Source organism: Abramis brama (assembly GCF_963993115.1).
Source record: "Abramis brama genome assembly, chromosome: 13".
NCBI lineage: Eukaryota > Metazoa > Chordata > Actinopteri > Cypriniformes > Leuciscidae > Abramis > Abramis brama.
This window is the reverse complement of record NC_139975.1, coordinates 8,825,403-8,841,462: the sequence shown is the minus strand read 5'-3', so window position 1 is coordinate 8,841,462 and position 16,060 is coordinate 8,825,403. Positions and strand designations below refer to the sequence as shown.

General features: G+C 37.0%; 1 protein-coding gene across 2 annotated transcripts in view; it reads right to left on the bottom strand.

Annotated features, from left to right (window-relative positions):
- Positions 1-16,060, bottom strand: part of dgkq (diacylglycerol kinase theta) — a 33,174-nt gene that overhangs the window by 8,804 nt on the left and 8,310 nt on the right. Inside the window, exons 1-13 of one of the 2 annotated variants that reach the window (XM_084132777.1) lie at positions 15,179-15,240; positions 11,107-11,206; positions 8,457-8,542; positions 7,475-7,600; positions 5,465-5,621; positions 4,356-4,430; positions 4,174-4,274; positions 3,815-4,029; positions 2,229-2,319; positions 1,846-1,900; positions 744-805; positions 420-570; positions 69-107 (exon numbers count right to left, since the gene is read on the bottom strand). In XM_084132777.1, the coding sequence (XP_083988903.1) occupies positions 69-107; positions 420-570; positions 744-805; positions 1,846-1,900; positions 2,229-2,319; positions 3,815-4,029; positions 4,174-4,274; positions 4,356-4,430; positions 5,465-5,621; positions 7,475-7,600; positions 8,457-8,542; positions 11,107-11,206; positions 15,179-15,181 (1,261 nt within the window). In that variant the 5' untranslated portion in view covers positions 15,182-15,240. Of the gene's footprint in view, positions 1-68; positions 108-419; positions 571-743; positions 806-1,845; positions 1,901-2,228; positions 2,320-3,814; positions 4,030-4,173; positions 4,275-4,355; positions 4,431-5,464; positions 5,622-7,474; positions 7,601-8,456; positions 8,543-11,106; positions 11,207-15,178; positions 15,241-16,060 lie in introns of those variants that run through there. The other variant, XM_084132776.1, reaches the window with a different exon arrangement.

Below are 16,060 nucleotides of genomic sequence, written 5' to 3'. Positions count from 1 at the left end.
TTCCTGTGACGAGGAAACAGGCCGTTCTCCCACAGAACCCTGTGATTTATGGATGTGGTCACTCTTACCTTGTCCGTTGTATACGTGAGAGATGGTGGCCAAGTGACCTGGGTGGGGAAGAGAGAGAAAGAGATATGAGATATGTTAGTGTTAACCATGCAATCACAAGAAATCATCAGCTGTCACTATATTATCTGCTCTAAACCCTCTCAGCAGTGTGGCGTCAGGCATACTTACAATGAGTACACAAGATGACTTATGTCAGAGTAATAGGTCAGCATTGTTTGAGGACAATTTCATGGAAAGATTAATATAATCCAAAGAGACTGATGGGACGAACGGCTAAAATCTAAAGGATCGCAGCAGTTTAAATCTTGAGCTTACACATCATTCAAGCACACACAGATGTGCAGACTCACTTTTGACGGCGAGGTGTTCGGATAGCAGGTGTGCGTATTCCTCTTTGTTGAGTTGTGTCGGAAAGCCTCCCAAAATCAGATTGACCTGCACCATTCGATTCCTGCTTTCCTCGATGTAAAACCGTGTCTGATTCATCTGTCGCAACGACATCTGAAAGTCACATGCTCAGAATCAGAGTTCGAGACAACCGAGAAGCTCTCACAAGATGTTTTCCACAACAAGCTCACAGACACTGTAAAATTTGCATGCTGTGCTTATCAGGGCTCATCACCTTGAGTGTTTTCCAAATGCCAAGCAATATCAGCATGACCCGCCCCACATACCTTCCGTATCTCCAGCAGTTTGTCCAGTAAAAGCTCCTGACCGCTGAGGACTTGCCTTTGAACTGAAGATGGGTAAGAAACACAAGGTTAGGATATCATGAAACTCTTCCACACTTTTTGAAGCTGTTCTATATGTTGAAAGGGGTTGAACCAAAATCGCTGTCATGATGCCAATCAGATTCTTAAGGTACTTGGAGAAAATAACATCAAAATCAATTCAATTCGATTCACATTTATTTGTATAGCGCTTTCATAATACACATCGTTTCAAAGCAGCTTTACAGAAAATGCACAATTTAGAGTGATCTGTTATCAGAGGTAATGGTCTAAGTTATGTATATCAGAAATGTACAAATACAAATGACACAATTATCTAAAAATGTATTAATTTAAGGCAGAAACAATTAGCTCATTGAAGTAATGAATACTTGTTTGTTAACAAATGAATATGACAAAAAAAAAAAAAAAACATTTAGGCAAATTGCATTTTGCCATTACGGTCTGTATTTGTCAACTGTAAAATATAAATAAATAAATAAAATTCCTTATGAAAATATACATTTTAATTATTTTGTGCATATATATATATTTATTCACATTAAATGTTTTGGCTCAACATAACACATTTTGATTAGAAAATCTTATCTTATATCTTACCACTACAAAATTTGCAGTTTCTCTGGAATTATTATTTATATGTATCTGTGAATGAACATTTTTGATTGATTCTACAAACTACTGACAACATTTCTTCCAAATTTTAAATAAAAATATTGTCATTTAGAGCATTTATTTGCAGAAAATGACAACTGGTCAAAATAACGAAAAAAGATGCCATGTTTTCAGACCTCGAATAATACAAAGAAAACAAGTTTATATTCATTTTTAAACAACACAATACTAATGTTTTACCTTAGGAAGAGTTCAGAAATCAATATTTAGTGGAATAACCCTGATTTCCAATCCCAGCTTTCATGTGCCTTGGCATACTCTCTATTAGTCACCCCTGGCGTTAAATAATAAATCCAGAGAAACTGCTCATTTTGCTGGAGCTGTATAGTATAATATATATATATATTATAATACATGTAAGAGAACTTACCTTGTTTGCTGCTCATGAAAACTTCTACAAGGTTAAAGTCAGCAGGGTTTTTATTCTAGAGAAATTTGCAAAAAGAACATGAGGATTAACATGCAAATTGTGCATAAAATTGTTACTATTTTTTGCATTTTAGTAAGAATCTATTGTGGTATTTGCCTGTGCAAAAGCTGCCACGGAGACACAAGGGTGTTACAAGCAGTTGCTATGTGGTAGGCAAAATATCAGTTAAAAGAAAAAAAAAGCAACAAAAAAGGTTGATTGCTTATAAAAGTAATGGCACACATTTCCACACGTGTTTTGAGGCATCATCAATGTTTGTGGCACAAATAAGTTGTGTGTCAGTACTAACATGCAGTACTTTTGAGAAGTGAAATCCAAGTTACCTGTTTTCCTAGTTGTGGGAGCACTTCCTTTATGACTGAGTCTACCATGCTGCTTTTCCCAGCAGTCACTGAGATGTAAGCGACTCCAACCCTGAAACACAAATGTGAAACCCAACAACGTTCCTCATTACACCATAATTTGAAAACGTAAAGCATCGATAAACAATCCATCCCATGATTTACCAGCTGTGTGGCACTGTATAAATCATCCGCTGGTCTGCCACTGAAACTTCAGACAATGGTTTGATTTACTGTAGTCAATATTACATAAGAACATAAACTTTTGATTCTGGCACTAACTGGTTGCATGTGTTAAACCTGACTCAATCCCTTCCTGACTCAAAACTATGTTAATAAAACATACAAAATAAATAAAATGAAAAAACACCTCATCTAATGAAAACATAAAGCACATGAGTGGCACTGCTCTTCTTTTTAAGAAATCTAAAGGTCCCCTGATGAGTTTTTGTAGGCGATGAGGGTCCATCAGCATTTGTGATCCATTTTCTGCTGGCAAGGCAACTGTGTCACCTCATCTCCGTGGCAACTAGACACACAACAGCAAGACTGTCATCAGTCGAGCAATGTGTGTTTTGATGGGTTTCATATACACTTGCCCTCGCTGACTGGTACACGACACAACTATTGTCCATTTCCTTGCAATGCCTGGTGATGATATATGGTTTGTTTGGAGAAGCGAGGGGATTGATGTGCCATAAAACCCTCAGATGAGTAAACTGTGAGCTAGAACCTCCGTTCTGACGCAAGAACTGAGCATCTTTATGATGTGTTTATGTAAAATCCATTTTCCATTCTGTTCTGCTTACCTACATAAAGCTACCTTTGTCTTCTAAATAGGGGTTTGGGATATGTATTGTCTACAATAATATAACAAAGTACAAGCTGACACTGAGTAGCCTATTAGTATACAGAATGCCCTCAAAATTCAAGACGGGTGCCTCAAATGCCTCTGTATGTTTTAGTCTTAACTATATCATATGACATAAACATAAGCAATATCACAAGCAAGCGTGCTGTTCTTCTCAAATATCAGCATGATTGCAAATGTGAAATATTATGGTTTAAACTTAAGAAATCATTTACTTTCTTAATGCACATTACTGGTCTAATTGTGCATGAGTCATGACTAATCATATCTTTTCAAAATATAATAAAAAATGTAAGAAAAATAAAATAACTAAAATGACTTAGCTTTCCAGCTGATGTCACCAAGTCTTCTCATTTTCGAACCATTTCCGAACAAGTCTTATGAATTTTCAAGTCCTTGTATATAAAATCAAGCACCATTCTACATGTTTTTCTCTCATTAAATATTCAATTTCAGTTCAAATATATTGGATTATGGAAGAAAAATGTGGTGTGAACACTGTTTCATGTTGACTTTAAAAACCATGCCACATGTGCTGTTGACAGAACTTGATTTGAACCTGAAATATTGCTTTAAAGAATGCGTTTCCTCTACATTCTTGTACAGTTCCTTCTGAATCAATATATGTATGGCAGTCGGACAACACTAAATAAAACGGCAGAGCGTGATGCACTAAAAAAGCAGAAGTAGAGCTCACTTGTGCCAGCTTGGGTAAATCTTCACCACCTCTGTTTCTTTGGGTTTTGCTCTGAGCACCAAGGGATCAGACACCGTGTCTTTAAAAACGGGCTTGTTGTCTGGGGTGCCGTTACGGTTGATGATGTCATCTGTAAACAGTCCCTGTTGGCTGGAAATCTGTAGCTCATAATCCTGTGGTTCATCTGGGATGTAGAACGCTCTGAGCGCCGCTTCCTGTCACAACCGGAAATCAGAAACATCAGAATAACGAATGTTATTCAAGCATGATCTTTATAAAACACTTTTGATGTATATATTCATTGTAAAATGTATACATTGCAATTCTGGTGAAACCTGATCAGGGAAAAAACATCTCACCACCACTTCCTCATTCTTGATTATTCGAGGGATTGAAACCAAGCGAAACTGATTGCGCTTAGCTGCATCGTCACCATCGAAAACTTTCAGCGTCTGTTTACCTAGGCCAAAAGATGGGAGATTACTTTGGGTGCAAGTGTGATCACCATTAGCCATGATGTCATTTTTGGCCAGTTTTGTACCCGTGTCAGGTGACCCCGTGGACTGAGTCTCCTTTGATGTTACCGGACTCTGAGTATCGACATCATCCAGGTTATCTGGAGAAAACACACTTCTCTATGAGCATTTACAAACATGTGATCTTGTTATTTGATATTCAAAGGTGAATAGGACAGTCTAACAATGAATTAAAGGGCTTAATTTTAAATGTGCAATTTCCCAACCATCTCATTTTCAAGGCTTACACATTTAATGGTAGAAAACTGTAATTAAAACGGAAAAGAATTATTATGCTCATTGACATTGAAGAAATGTTCTGGGTTCAATACAAGTTCAATACATCTGTGACGTGCAGTCGAGTACCAAAGAAAACAATTGTGACATGCCTCCCAGTTTGTAAAAACAAGCAAAAATCATGTGTTCAGTAATGGAAATCTATAGGGCACTGCAGCGGGATATTAACCACAACATTACTAAAGTACAGCCACAAGACTTACCGATTATGGATGTAAGCATAAGACTTGATTGATATTATCCAATATTATCACTGTAACTTTCAACTTTCAACAGCCAACTTTTAAAAAAGATATTTTTTCATGCTTTTGAAAGACATTTAATGTTCACCGAGGATGCATGTATGTGATCAAAAATACAGTAAAAACTCTAATACTGTGAAATATTATTATAACGGTATAATTATAACTGTTTTCTATTTTAATATTTTTTAAAATGTAATTTATTCCTGTGATGGCAAAGCTGAGTTTTCTTATTCAAAGCTAAATCATTCTAATATGGTGATTTGGTGATCAAGAAACTTTTCTCATTATTATCAATGTTGAAAACAGTTGTGCTGCTTAATATTTTTGTAGAAACCTTGATTATTTTAATGCGTCCTTGCTAAAAGTAAGTATTAATAATTTATTTATTTTTTTAATTTTACCCCAAACCTATATTTAAGTGCAAACACATTTTTTGCTCGTTTTTACCACCTCGATGAACAAGTCAAAATGATTGTGCTATTGAAGCTATTGAATGCTGTGCACAGAACTAGTTGTGAATCAGAACATTCCTTTAACTTTAAGGTGTCTGCTCAGATTTCAGGGATAATGGGAAAGTGTCTAGGCAGCATTACCCATCTCGCCGTGCTGGGAATTCTCTGAGATTCTGTAACAGTGCATCTTGCTGAAGTTCCGCGAGCAGATCCACACGCAGCTGGGGTGAAGAATCATGTTCCGCAGTCGTCCCAGGGTGCACTCCGGGGACATGATTATGTAACATGACGCATGTGCCTGCAAACATATAAACACAGATAAGCTCACAAGCTACAGTACAGCTTTATGACAACTGCAATTTTTTCTAATAATAATGACAACAGATGGTTCATTTATTTATCCAAAGCAATATAGGGACATTGTTCCTGTATTAAGGGCGCTATATTAACCAGGTGGTTTGCTGAAGAGCACACTGGTCTACCATTCATGGATTGACCTTTCCAGGGTTTCTACTGTACCAACAACCTTTTGGTTACCAGTCCTGATCTTTGACCACTAGACCACACCACCCTGACTAAAATAAAATAAAGCTACAGTCTTGTGTGTAAAGTTCTTTTTTCTTGTGTCTATGTTCACAAAATCCCTCAAAATCCTAGAGGTTTGTGCTTTCAAAGTATTAGAGCTGCAAACAGCCATTTCAAATATAGACCCTGAAGCCTCTGTCCTCAAAAACCTTTTACTCAGACGCTACTGCTTACATCATCTAATAACCTACAGCTGAAAAACTTGAGAGCTGGAGAGAGGATGGAATGGATGCTAGTGTTCAGAGGTACATGTTGTGTTAGCTGGAGTGCAGTAGAGTGTTTTAGCACCCGGAGCTAAATAAAATAATGCGGAAAAAAGTGGAGAGTGAGCCATTGGTACAGTATGTAGCTCTATTGACACAGTGGCTCTCTTGCAAAAATTGCATCTTCGATGTAGGCAGGTGACTTCTAAGTCAGCATCATAACTGAAATGGAAACTCATAAGTGAGTGATTTGGAACATGGCCATACAATTAAGTGCAAAGTGGCTGACTCAACAACTGATTTAAATACAGGTATCACGAAAGGTCTAACAATAGGCATAACTTAACAAGCATATCTTATAAACCAGTAAGGGTCAGTAAGATTTTTTTTCTCTTTGAAAGAAATGAATGCTTTTCTTCAGCATTAAATTGATAAATGTGGTAGTAGACATTTGCAATGTTAGAAAATATTTCCATTCCAAATAAATGCTATTTCTATTCATCAAAGAATCCTAATGAAAATGTATCACAGTTTCCAGAAAAATATTAAGCAGCACAACTGTTTTCAACAGTGATAATAATTAGAAATGTTTCTTAAGCAGCAAATCAGCATATTATAATGCTTTCTGAAGGATCATGTGACACTGAAGACTGAAGTAATGATGCTGAAAATTCAGCTTTGCATCACAGGAATAAATTACATTTTATAATCTATTAAAGTAGAAAACAGTCATTTAACTATTTATAAACTAATTATTTAAAACATTTAAAACTACTTTTCAGTGTTTAATGCATAACAAGTACATTTCTCTTGCATCATTCATCAGTCATCTTGGAATCATTTTTTTATTTCAGGCCAGAGTAATGCATTCTGGGATTGCCTTCTCTGTGAAAAATATAAGAGATGCTGTCTTAGGATCTGGAAAAAGAAATATCATAAGAGGCAGCATAATTATGTTGCCTACCTTTTGATGCCTTAAAATGGTATCTATAAAGGAAGCATGATTGGTTTTGAAACAAAAGGCAATCTGGCAACAATCAAAATTAAGAAACCAGGCCAGGCAACAGAAAAAATAGCCACTGCCGAGATGAAAGAGGAATAAAAACTTTTTTCCTGCATTCAACTTTGACTGAGTACAATTTTGTGAGTGCTGACAGGAGCTGCATCCCACATTGTACCAGTTAAATAATTGATCGATTCTTTGAGACACGACAGCCTAAGAGCCCACTCACCTTCATTCTTATGACTAAATAATGAAGCTGTTTGTGTGATGAATACAGTCGACAACAGGCAAACTGAAAGCGCTGGATGCTAAGACAAGTAAAGTTTGGGTGCACTGTAAAAACGAGAAATAAACACTTACCGTAACGCCACACCACTCACATCTCATGCCAGCCAGGACGTCCGAGGAGCTGCAGGTGCGACGGCATAACTCACAACGGGCACCTGAGGACATGTTGCCCTCCCGCCAGTGATGCTGGTACGTGTCCTATCAGAGCAGGAGGAGATGATGGGTTAGGAAAAGCCATGTGGCCAATAACACAATCTAGAGCAATAATAGAGATGTGATTTACCCAGGACATGCTCCTGGATCAACATCCTAGTTACACTTTTTGCTGGGGTTGAACAACATTCTTATCAACCAATCATTTCCCTCTTAATTTAGAGTTTGATCTATAATTAGAAATGATCTAATTATATAATTCTAAGTAGAAAGGCAGCTGACTTGTTGCCTTGCTGCCCTATAAATAATGACTTTACAGGCAGCGTTTGCGCACGAAGGTACCTCGTGAGATAGCATAATGGATTCATGATCTACAACAAATCATTGGTAGGCTAATAAGCAAATATTTAATTACTACAATAGTAATTTCTCACAAGAAATTACATCAAAAGTGGAAATGTTGGCCAATAAAGTACATTTACACACAAACTGACCACCAAATACAACTTTCAGATACAGTCTTTCTGATATATAGCTCAAATGTCACAGAATGGAACGCACAGGATTGTGGGATATCAAAGGCAGCGACGGATACATCTATGTTGCTTTCAAAAATTGAAGGCATTTTTTTTAAGCCCTCAAGTGAAACTCCCAAATGCATGGACAACAATAGCGTTGTGCAATCACAAATAACAATAAGTAGGCAACATGTAGTGTTAATCAGTACTGATGTAATTAAAATCTACCAAACAACATAATTTCAAGTGTGAAGAAAAGCTTGACAAGCTATGAAAAATTCAATTACTTTTCAAATTGAGGTCAGCCATGCTGGCTTTAAATGTCAGGTTAATATATCAGTAGAAACAGAAGGATATAGTGCAGTCCTGGTTCTCATACTCACAATGTCTTGCCCTCCATCTTGATGAGAGAAACGACAATCGCTAACACTGAACGGGGCACAGTCGCTGTGGACGTGTAGCTCACACACTGAAAGACATGTGAGGTAAGGTTATTGAAAGAATAGGGAGTGTCTTTATGTGGTTTATCCACTAAGCAAGCATCATCTGAGGTGAAACAGTTGGTATTTTCATTTTATTAGCACTATTAGTACTGCCTGTGAGGTGTTACAGGCCTAATAGAGGGAAAAGCCACTTAATTCATAATATTGTAGCAACTGTTTAAGTGTGTGTGGGAATTAAAGATCGACTTTCCTTGTGAGCTTCATTTGTGCCTTTTGTATGCGAGAGAGGAAGAGAAATAGAAAGAGAGATTTGGAGTGTGATGTTTTTCTTTTCAGCCCAGTTCTTAGAATTCAGCCCACTGCAAAAGGCCATTCTGATATTTCCATGGAAACAGCAGCTTTCCAAACAGGAACAGCCAGCACAGACAAGTGAGCAATGACAGAAAAAAAAAGAAAGAAAAAAAAAAGACCAAGACCAAGGGTTTGGGGAAACAGAAAAGGTTTTAGAAGAAACATTGAGAGAGCCTGATTATTAAAATAAGGGAAAATATATTTTGAGTGCTTAAAGTCCCACTGTGGTGAAAATCAAGCTTTTAATGTTTTTTTAGATGTCTGTGTGGTGTTTTGATATGCTTTAAGACAAACCATGAGCAAATTCATAAGTCAACACCATTGCTGAGTGTTTTCTCCTTAAAACTGCAGTGAACCAAAGACAGTATCAAAAACGTGGTTTGAAATTGCTGGTGATCACAAACTACCTTGTAACCAATCACGTCAACGTGTGATCGTCAACGAGTGGATCTATGAGCTGGTGCGAGTGAGTGGAGGCGGGGCTAATTTGCATATTCATATAACCACATATACTAAATGAAGCAAGGGTATAGATTTAAGGCATGAAGAACTTTTTTTCCAAGGAAAAAAAACTTTTAAATATGTCGTTTTGGTGATCAAAGATGAGTTTTAAGGGATCAAATTATTGACTACAGGGGTCTTTAAGATATCTGCAACCCTGCAGAATAAAATCGATCTGTACCTACTTTCGTCCTTTAAAGGGGCTATATGTAGAATTCAGAAACCCATGTTATTAGCAACACCAGTGGCTGTTAATTGAACTGCAGCCAGCAACTTAATAATTGCGCTCGCACTCGTGCACACGTAACATACAAGAGACTGAACATGATTCAAGGTCCCGGTATAATCACAGCGAAATCCTTTTTTGTTCTTCGCTTAAAAGTAAAAAGTTGGAAATACCTTTGCAGTGATATACTGTTAACGAACATCTAGACGCCGTCCACGCTGCCGAGAGCGCCGTTTAGATGAATATGTAAATATGTGCTGCACGCTTTCCTCTCAATAACAAAATAAAGATACAACAAAAATAACAACGGTAAGAAAACAGCAGATAAAAGCATCTGATCGTAGGGTATGTTTGCACCAGCTCTGCAATTCACTGGCATCATGCCGGCAGATGAGGTAATGGAAATTACACTGTTATGATAGTTTGATTATGAAGTATGTTTGAGAATATAGACTATATAGATCAGACTATGTGAGACTAGAGTTTGAATGAATCCCATTTCTTTGAATGACTTATTGGCATTACAGTCCAAAATGGCTCTTAAGGCATTATCCTTAACATAAGCATTCGCATAAGCAGTCGTGTCGCATTCTCTCGGGAGCACATGTAAATGTCACATCCTTTTAATTTTCCCAGCAAAAACGTCCCGAGTCCTTCACATAAAAATCAGCCTTTCATATTCCAATTTTTTACTTTTTTTTTTTTTTTAAAAAGGTGTTGGCAATAAAAAAGCGATTAATACATGAAAATTCTTACATATAGCCCCTTTAAGCTTGTTCTAGCTGGTTTGCCGGCCTGGCCGAGCTGGTGTGGAGCTGGTTTAGTTGGTCAGCCATACAGCACCCAAAACCTCTCTAAAACTAGCAAAACAAATCAGCCTGATCAGCAAATCATATTAACGTGCATTGGCAATGGAAATATCTAACCAAAAGCAGCTGATAGGCTTCAAATAGGCCATATCATACAGCCTTCTAGTAATTTTGGTTATTTTCCCAGAAGATCACTTCTAAGTCAAGACTATAATTTAATTTAACGTGAACATTTTCCACCCCCTCTCTGACCTTTAGAATTAAACAGGCTGTTTTTGGTACTACACACAAAAAGAGATCACCCAAAAATAAAATTTCTGTCCTCATGTTGTTCCAAACTTATTCAACGGAACACAAAGATATTCTGAAGAATGCTGGTAATCAAACCGTTTTGGTGCCCATTGACTTCCATTGTATGGACCAAAAAAAACAAAAAAAAACAGACATTTCTCAAAATGTGTTCTAAGTCCTACAGAAAAAAAGATACAGATTCGGACGACATGAGGGTGATGACAAAATGTTCATTTTTGGGTGAACTATTCTTAAATGACCTATTTGAACTAAATGACTAATTTGCATCAAATGCATCAATTCTGCCGGTGAAAACAAAAAATTGTCATATGAGACCAAATTAGTTTAGGTTATTATCAACACTTTGTTTATTCTGAATTCACAACATCCTCCTTCACACACACTCACACACCTTCACAGCGCAGAGCCGAACTGCCTTCCAGATGCTTCCGGCAAACACAGCAGAACCTCTTCTTCTGACCAGCAGGACCGAAGCAATGTGCTACAGGAACCTGGAGCACAAACAAGGAGAAGCATGATAATAATATCAAATCTTCAAATGCACCTAGGAAACATGTTGTCGGTGTTCGTTATTACAACATGTCACCTATTCAAGTCGGAAAGTAGCCTTAACAAAGTTACAGCTACATCTGAATTCAAAATATCATTTCTATTACTATGTATACGTGGTTTCCCATTTATACGTGAAGCAAACTGTGAAAGTTGAGAGATTAACACCATTCGTGACAAATTTCCTTTCCACTAACTGATCTCTATACAGATTATGGATGTATCTTCTATTATATATCAGTGTTTCCGGTTTCCACCATGTTTCAAATAGACATACCCCTTCTAACTTGTATTATCTAAAAAGTTTCCCAGTTTCGCTTGGTCATTCATGTGCTTACAATTGGTAATTACGATATTTCCGACACCACTTGAAGGGCACACTGCCCTGATCCACACTGAAACTAACTTACATAAATTTTATTCACATTTCATTCACTTTAGCATATCAGTATGTTTCACTGAAGGTCAGGTCCACAAGAAATCTACACCCTACTCAGAATGGAAAGTTTGTCATTCTTCATTTAAATAAGTCATTCAAATAACTTGCCAAATCATACTATTAGCCACAAATCAGACATCACTAATGGGCTAGTCATGTATTAGGGAGCAAACCGGCAGATCTGTGCTTCCATGTGACATCACTTCCTGTCTGAGTGGTGTGAATGGTGGGAAAGTGCGCAGATGCCCGCACTTCCTTCCCGTCTGGGGGAGGGATGTAGAGAATTTTAGGATTTAAATAGCTGATTTCTTTTCCCTTTGACCTCATGTACCACCATTGTAAGCCACAAATAGACAGATTTATAAATATAACAGAGGAAGGTTTCAATGTACAGTATATATCTTAATGATAAATTAAGGAATGGGAAGTACAGTACACCACTACTAAGCATGGCCCATATTTAGATTTTTTTGTTTCAGTGTACAGTAAAGCACATTATGATAAAAGTGAACATAATACAACACTGAAACCTAATCCTTCCTCTGAAAGCGTTAGAGTGCATTCAAGCTTTATATTTAAAAGTGTTTAACCTGTTTAACCAAACATATACAATTAAATGCACTCAAAGAAAAGGGGAATGGCCTGAGCAGTTCTCCTTTTCCTTCCAACAGAGGCCCTCTTTACATCTAATATGCAATTGCATTTATTGAATCACAATGACCACTTCGTCTAAGTTTAAATTAATCACGGATCAATTGAACTGCATTTGAATCATTATTGCATACAACAAAGAATATGTAATATGCAAATAAAAAATGAATCAAACCGAATCATGAATGTAAAGATTACCACTGAAATGGATTCCAGCTAAATGACATCCAGTTATCTGGAATATGACTCAAATGTGAGCCTGTCTGGAACTATCAAAGACCCATAGCAAGATGTTCTGATATAGTGAAGAGATGTGGTGACAAGTCCCAGCCCATCTGTAACGACTGATTTCACGGGAACACATTGTGAATTACACAGAAGATTGTGACAGAAACGAGGGAGGAGAAGTCAGCCAACTGCCATCTCCTTCCCATTCTCTCACTCGTGATGGGCGGCACTGTGACTCTGGATACATATCTCCAGGTCTTTAGTTTGGTTTGGATTGATGTGCAGGTTTGTAAAAAAATTCTACAAATATTTTGGTGGGGTGGTGAATTAGTGGTTAGAAGTTTTATGTTACCAAACCAAACATCTAAGGCATTTTAAGTAGTGAGAGTGAGCAACATCTGGAGAGCCATATCTTGCACTGCCTCCATCAAGCTCTTGAGCTGATGGTCTCCATTCGCATACTGAAAGTCATGCTGCAAAAAAACAAACAAACATTCTTTTAATTCCCCACACACAGGAAAAACTCCCTTTAATTGACGGAAAACTCCCTTTAGGATGTCTATGCTGCTGAACATTTCCATAAAGCATTCTTAAAAGTGAAGTGTGTCATTTTTCCACATCTCAGTTTCTCCTGCCCCAGTTTAAAATGCAGAGAAACTATTAAAGGAAAAACACTTTGGCACAACTGCTAAATTTGTTCGAGCATGTTTTTGACAGTTTCTTCTGCTCACCATGCCTGCATTAATTTGATCAAAAATACAGTAATATTATCGAAATTTAAAATAGTATGTTGAAATGTTTAAAAAAAGTGTTGCTTAAAATTTTTGTGGAAATCATGATGCATTTTTTTCAGGATTCTTTGACAAATAGAAAGAACAGCATTTATTTGAAATCTTTAGTAACATTATACATGTTTTTACTGTCACTTTTGATCAATTTAATGCATCTTTGATGAATTAAAGTATTAATTATTAGTAAAATGTATTAAGACTCCAAACTTTTGACCTGATCTAGCCCTAAATGGTCCATATTAGCATTAATGCTGTATGTACCCTTAACATACTAATTTGTATTCTTTAGGGGTAGATATATAGCTACAAAGGTGTCCAGTGACAATTTGTGAACATACAAGCACTGCAAAAAGGCAGGGGACATTAACTCCATTTCTGTGCTGCTAGGCATACCTGTCAGCTTCAGTGAAAAATTAAAGTGACATTTAAGGGCAGACATTCTCACGACAGCACACAGCTCAGTGAACGACGGGATAGATTAGGTGTTTTACTCAAGATTTGAATTTATGGCTCGGAAATACAACGAAAAATAGCTTGACCTTTGCTCAAGCAAATCAGGATATTTAGATGCTTGTCAGGGTGCCAGAAATCGAACTCGCTGATGTCTGTGAGCTCACAGACAAGGAGCAGCTGTTTAAAAGTCTGGACTGCCTTACATTTTCATAATGCTGTGAAATGTCAAGAACCAAAATATGACCACTGCACAGAAAATACGTAAACTCTAGGGACAAAAAAATATATAATTCCACATAATACAGAGGATGAGGCCAGAACACGCGTGCGCGTGCGCACACACATACACACACATACTTTGCATGTGTCCTTGAGCTGCGGCCCATCTCTCCGTCCTGCAGTGGACACATCCTCACTGGCTCTTGCCCTCCCTAGGGAGTTGCTACAGCAGACTGCAGAGCATCCTACCGGACATGACCTCGTTTCCTGTTATTAACCGCCATCTCTCTGATCCTAAAGGTGATTGGCTCCTGTAAATGGCTACTGCTGAGGTGGCCTACTCGGCTCAGAGTTCTTTCGGAACGAATGGATGAAAATAAATTATGCTCATTATTGCTAAAAAGCAAACTGTTTGTTCTTGAGTTCTGGATGAGAGATATTTAATACTATTCACTCTTTTTTGCTGTTGTTTTGGACGGTTTTCAAGAGTAATATTCATATTATAGATTAAGATTCATAATTCATCAAACTGAAATTGTGAGTAATCACTTTAAAGACTAAATTAAATAAAAAAAAATGACACTATTTACTTCCTTAATAAATGTCCTTGCAGTGCTGTTATTGGTAACTAAAACTAAAACTATTAAAAATTGTTTTCAGGAATTGTTTTGTTTGTTAATACTTTAATGCCATGTCAGCTACCATGGCTATATTCATGGCGAGTAAAAAAAGTGAAAGACACACAAAGTTACTAAATATATAAAAATATAAAACTTTTCAGGGATTGAAATAACACTGAAATAAAATAAAATAAAATATACTTCTTAGTATGAAACACTAGCATATAAATAATACTAAAAAAACACTGGTATCACTGTTTATAATTCATCAAGTGTATTCTAAAATATATATTTTTAAATAATTTCATTAAATTTACTTTCTCTAGTCCACACCTTAAATGACCTATTAATTCCACTAACATTAATCAAAGCTGTCCAAACAGGGAAACATAATATTAACCAATATTATAAGAGCCTAACAATGACAATCCTCAATCAAAACACTTAAGTTCCAACCAAAATTATGTCCACTTCCACTATGCCAAATATTCTGTTTCACGTGGAAATACGTACCATTCCAGAAGTTAAATGTGTTCTGTGCACATGAAGTCTTCAATTATTTGTTTATTTTAACTACATTTTTAGAAAGTAGAAACTACAGTAGAAAGACAACTTTCTCAAGTCTTAAAGGACATATTCTCGACTTTCAGTAATAACAGTGTCGAATGGCTGCGACCGTTGTGTTCGTATTTCCTCAGATGCGGTTCAGAGAGGTTGTTGAGTAAAGGTTAATGGAGCAGTTGGCTCAAAGACTGACTCACTCCTACACCACCCACCTACACACACACACACACACACACACAGCTAAGAAAAAAAGTCTTCAGCCAGTACAGAAAAAGTCATAGCCACTTCCTTTTCAAACTGAATGCATCACTCTTAAAGCCTGATAAACTAGAAAAAGACAATTAAAACACTGCATTTATTTTCTTGTTTTGTCTCTTCATTCATTATGCATGAAGGCAAACTTCCAGTAGGTTCTCTGAGGGCCCGTCTTTGATTCAGACCAGTGGTTTCTGTTCCACCTCATTATCTTTTGGTCTAAATTAAGTTTTGCTGTGGCATGGTGCTTGGCTTGGCCTCCTGTCATGCCCTGAGGCTGCTCTGATGCGATTGGCCGGTCAGTGTTACCCCTTTGCCGTTTGGCTAAAGCAAGGTGGGTTTTGCTGGGTGGGAACTCAGCCCTGATGTGGCATCAGCACATTGAAAGGATGCAGTTTCTAAGCAGCGAGCATCTCATGTGGTTACTTTTTTGCTAGCTGGTAACCAGCAAGATGTGCTGTTTTTTTTTACATGCTAAATGTACATCCTGTTTAAAAAAAATATAAAAAATAGCAGTTTTTCTTCAAGTCACAGCAACTGTTCAAGGGAGAGTGTTTAGACATTATTATAAAAAAA